Source organism: Microtus ochrogaster, linkage group LG4 (genome assembly GCF_000317375.1).
Source record: "Microtus ochrogaster isolate Prairie Vole_2 linkage group LG4, MicOch1.0, whole genome shotgun sequence".
Lineage (NCBI taxonomy): Eukaryota > Metazoa > Chordata > Mammalia > Rodentia > Cricetidae > Microtus > Microtus ochrogaster.
In genome coordinates this window covers 34928052-34933019 of record NC_022030.1, presented here as the reverse complement: position 1 = coordinate 34933019, position 4968 = coordinate 34928052, and the positions used below count along the sequence as shown (strand labels likewise).

At 52.9% G+C, this 4968-nt stretch overlaps 1 protein-coding gene across 1 annotated transcript in view; it reads right to left on the bottom strand.

Annotated features, from left to right (window-relative positions):
• Stk25 (serine/threonine kinase 25) overlaps positions 1–3570 on the bottom strand; it is a 13256-nt gene extending 9686 nt beyond the window's left edge. Inside the window, exons 1-2 of the mRNA XM_005361372.2 lie at positions 3402–3570; positions 3164–3249 (exon numbers count right to left, since the gene is read on the bottom strand). Of these exons, the coding sequence (XP_005361429.1) occupies positions 3164–3193 (30 nt within the window). The 5' untranslated portion in view covers positions 3194–3249; positions 3402–3570. The remainder of the gene's footprint in view (positions 1–3163; positions 3250–3401) is intronic.
• Positions 3571–4968: the final 1398 nt, after the last annotated feature.

The following is a 4968-nucleotide window of genomic DNA, read 5'->3' as shown; positions in this document are numbered from 1 at the left end:
ACACAGAGAAGCACACTCCTCAGCCCATTTACAAGCCAAGCAGAGAGAAGTGCGGAGAAGAGCTCCAGGAACAAGGGCAGTGTCAACACAGGAGTCGCCTGATCCCTCCAAGCAAAGCTGCCTCTAAGAGGCCTGAGTTGTAACACAGCGCCATGCAGTGCCCAGAGCAAGCACTTTGAGTAGACTAGCTATGGTATCCATATGTGGCTAGAGAGATGGCTCAGTGGGTTAAGAGCACTCGGGTTTGGTTCCCAACAACCCAGATGATCTCAAGCACTGCCCACATGTGGTGTACATACATACATGCATGTACTCACAAGCACACATAAAAGTAAATAGACCTATTTAAAAAAAAAAAAAAGGAAGAAGGAAGAAGGAAAAGAAAAGGACCAGGCCAGAAGATGGCTCACTAGGTAAAAAAGCACTTGTCACCAAACCTGACAACCTGGGTTTGATCACCTGGACCCACATAGTAGGAGAGAACCAATGCCCATAAGTGGTCTTCTAATATTTACACTGTGGTACATACACACCTACCCATTCATAAATAAATGTAATCTTTGTTTTGTTTTTTAAAGAAAATGAAAAGGGAGACCAATCCATCCAAAGTGACCCTTCTCGCAGCCTCATCAGAACTGGCAGCCAAACCCTGAGACCAGTTCTCACTGAGCGGCCGTCGATGCTTGGAGCAGATCTGCTGCCTGAAATCCTGAAAGGCCACACTGAGATTTGACCAGACAGAGGAAGCAGAGCACTGCCTGAGATACCTTAGGCTGCACAGGCCAGGGAGTAGTGTTTGCCCCGCAAGCTCTTAGCTTTTCAAGTGAAAAGCCAAGAAAAACTCCTCCAGTGTGGCTGATAAGTCAGACACCTTGGCTATTCCAAGACTGGCACTGGACCCAAGCCGGATGAGAACTAAACACTCTGAGCCACGCACTCTCAGCACTCACCAGTGTGTAGACCACCAATAAAGGTGTAAGAGGTCAGTACAAAAGTACCTCAGTCTCCTGCCACCTCCTGTCTGGGCAGGGACCACTTGATGCCCTGCTCAAAGCCAGTCCTGAAAACCAGGTGCAGGATAAGGTCCACAGAGCAGAACTTTTTCTGCCTGTCTCCACTCCAAGAGCCCCCACAAACACTTCCTCAAACCCTCCTCTCACCACTTAGTCCTACTGTTTCCTCAGCTGCTACTGCTCCACCACGTACATAGTTGTGAGACACCTTGAGAGCCATCTCAAGACTCCAGGAGGTCTAGCTGATGACCTGAGGCTAAAAAGTCTTATCACTGGTTCATCTCGTGCCTGCTAAGCAGCCTGAGAAAACCTGGGTGATGTAGAACCATGACCAGGGGCCACCATCCCTCTGATCTCAGGGGCCCCTTTTCCCATTCCTGACAGACACAATGTCCTCCCACACTGCCCAGCCATACTGAGAATCCTTAATTGTCCTCCCCTTGGGGAGTCTACAGTCAGAACTGGGTCCACCACAGCAGCCCAAGAAGGGAATCCTCGGGTCAGGCATTCATTCACCACTGCCTCAGAGAATACAGCAGACAACAAAGCCAGAGTTCTAAGTTTTCAGCAAGAAAGGAGGGAACCTCACTCTTCAAAGTCAATGCTTTTTGGATAGCTACATAGATGGACCAGCCAGCCTTAGCAGAATCAGTATGACAGGAACCTTCCCGGCATGGTCCTAACATTATATTTACATCTTTGAAGCAGCCCTAGTCCCAACCCTAACTGGGACCGCTAGGCAGCGTCCTGATCTGGGTGGCTCAGATTTCTCTACTGGACAGATGTGCTATGAACCATCACTCAAGCCATGTAACTGGCTCTGCGCAGTTGAGACTATACTCTCCATTTACTCCTAGGGCTGTTATACATGGAGCCTCTTGTGTATCTGCCAACATGCCTGCTGTGTGTCACCCCCACACCCCTCCAAAAGAGGAGCTACCCAACACACACCCTCAACTACCACCACACAGTGCTTGCCCATAACCATCTGGTCCTTCCAGAGATGGACTAGCCAGGTAAAGGGTAATCTAAGGCAGGAGAGAGGCTATGTAAGACAACAGAATCCTTACCACACAAATGGGCAGTTTCAAAGGACGCCATGGCAGCCATGTTGGGAGAAAAGAGCCCTAACAAAGGTTTATATTACTTTCAGAAGCCAAGTATGTCTAGGCTGGACACAGGCCCCTAAAAAGGTGCTTTGTCTTTGAGAAAGGTCCCCTAGCCAGCATCCCTCTACTCCCTCACAGTTCACAGCTCCAATGTGTCATCCTGGGACCTACAGGAGCTAAGTCTAAGCCTCTTAAAAATAAACTAGAGGCAGATTTTTCCTCTCAGAATGTTATATAATTAGAGGCAAAATGTCAAAAAAAACATATTTAAAATGTGTTAACTTAATTCAGCACCAGTTAGCAAGCCGGGGATCCCATCTGTTGACAGCTGGGCCGAACGCCCTACCCAACAGCTGAGTAGTCTTCCAGGCTGGTTTGGTTTCCTCCAAGGAGCCCTGCCTCCAGTTCCTGCCCACAAGCAGCGGACGGACGCGCTTCCTGTCTGCACACCCAGTTCTCAAGGATGCAGGGGAAAGGGGGGGGGGGCTACTCTGTCCTCAAGAGCTGATTCCCTCGCTGGGCAACTGTCAACCCTAAGTCTAACCAAACCGAGTCCTTAAAAAGCAAATCTCACAGCTAAGCCCAGGAAAATCAGCCACCAGGGCAGTCAGCTCCACTTCACTAACGGCTGGCTGTCACGTTTGCTTAGAAATAACAAAGAGAGAGGGAGAGAAGGGGTCCAGAGAGCAAATTCCCGAGTCCTTGAACCCTATGCCGCCTCATCCTCCACGCCTGTGCGGTTCCGTGCTGGGACTGCATCCCGTTAGCCTAGGAAGGAAAGGCCCATCTTCTGGAGGCGCTCCGAGCCTGGCTCAAGCAGGTCCTGCACCTGTCCACAGCAGCTCTGAGCAGGAGCCGTCACAGCAGAGGGGCCCCGTGGATCCCGTCTTCCACCGGCTCGGTCGGGTCGCACAGGCCACGGTGACCTGGACCCGCAGACCCTCCCCAGGGCACACGGCCTCCGCCCCTCTCCCGCCTGGCGTGAAGAGATCCGCTCCACCGGGAACCGCCAACCCAGGGCACGCCGACGCCCACACTCACCTGGTGCGCGAAGCCCCTGAGGTGAGCCATGTCCCCGCTGACCTGACCGGTCTGTCGTAGCCACTCCGCCTGTCCGCCTCAAGCACCTGCGAGAAACCGCAGGCCGCTGGATCAACAGCAGCCCAGGGTCGGGCTCCGTGGAGTCCCTCCACCCGCGACCTCCCGGGGCCCATCGACCCGCCCTCAGGGCGTGCCCGGCCTCCCAAACAGCAAGGCGCGGCCCGCTGGCAGCGCCCACCTCCGGGAGGCTCCATCCCGGACTCCCGGCCCGCTTCACAGTCCCCACGGCGGCTCCCACCGCAGTTCGGTCTCCCGGAACGCCCAGGCCTCCCAACCCGTGAGGTGGAGGCAGCGGCTATGGGCAGGGTGTCGTGGCGAGCGCGAGGCTCTGTGGGACTAGCAGTCCCGCCGCCTGCCCGGTACCCGGGGCCCGCGAAGTTGAGACTACAAGTCCCAGCTAGCTGCGCGGTAGGATGCGGAGTCGCACCGATACGCTGCGGCCCTGGGGGTGTCAGACTACAAGTCCCAGCAGGCCATGCAGTGGGGCGGACCGTGGAGAGGCACTTACACACCACGGATTGGATTGGAACCTTGAGTTGGGTTCTTGCAGGGGCTGACCCACCAGTTAGGCCGCGCGGTGTGCCGGGTACAGCGCGTGCGCAGTTGCCCTGAAGTTTTCCAGGCCGTTCAATTCACCTCACTTTCCCCGAAGCTGTTTACGAAGCCTTGGGGCTTCGACTAGTACCATAGAGTCACGACCCACGTTACCCTCAGAACCTGGTGCTCTAGCTTTAAACGCAACATACACACGCACGCACACACGCCTTAGAGAAGTCGCTCAGCACAGCTCATGCCTTGAAGCTCATACTTCTCCTGCCTCAGTTTCCCTGTCTGTAAAGGTATAATCGTAAGAACAACACTTAGGACAAGACCGAGTGCTAGAAAGATGTCTGTGGTCCTAGTGAGGTGTCCCAAAGCTGGAAGATGCCCTTCATCCTGTGAAATCAGGTGGAATTCGTCATGAGGGACCAGGTCTGCAGTGTCCGCCTCAGCACAATCTCCTAGTGGGATTTTTGCCACTGTATCATGTCCATTCTACAGACTCAACGCCTGTGAGGCTCCCTGCAAACCCACAGCTTCCCCCCTGACTTTCCCACTGATGAAGGCGTTTTGTTTCTGCTCCCTGGTGGATTTCCTTTCTCTGCACCATCCTGGGGCCTTCTCAAATCTTGCATCCAAGACAGCACCTTGCATCCGACTCTGTTTCATCTCCAAACTTTACTACATGGTCATTAGGGTGTTCGTTGGGTTACCCCCCTCCCCTGAATAAAGTAGACTTCCTGCAAACACTGGGCCCCATAGAACTATGTCCCACTAATGAGGGCAAAGATGTTTATTGCCCCTGAAAGAGACTATCTGTGGTGTGGCCTTCAAAATAGCCTAAGGGTTTGAGTCCCCTACCTAGCCCTCCTATAGCGAAACCTGTCATTTGGCAAGTCCTACTCTGTTTTTTAAACTTATTTCTGGGCTGTGTGCTACATGTGAATGGTTACCCACCTGTTGCAAGATAATCTTTTTTTTTTTTTTTTTTTTTGAGACAGGGTTTCTCTGTAGCTTTGGAGCAAGATAATCTATTTATACACTGAAGATGGGTCTGTTTTACCTCATCTGCCAAGGGAACCTGCTGATTGGCTTCATAACAAGCTGAACAGCCAATAGCTAGGCAGGAGAGGCTAGGCGGGTCTTTCTTGGAGAGAAAGGAACTCAGGGAAGAATTTGAAAGGCACCAGCTAGACAAGAAGGAA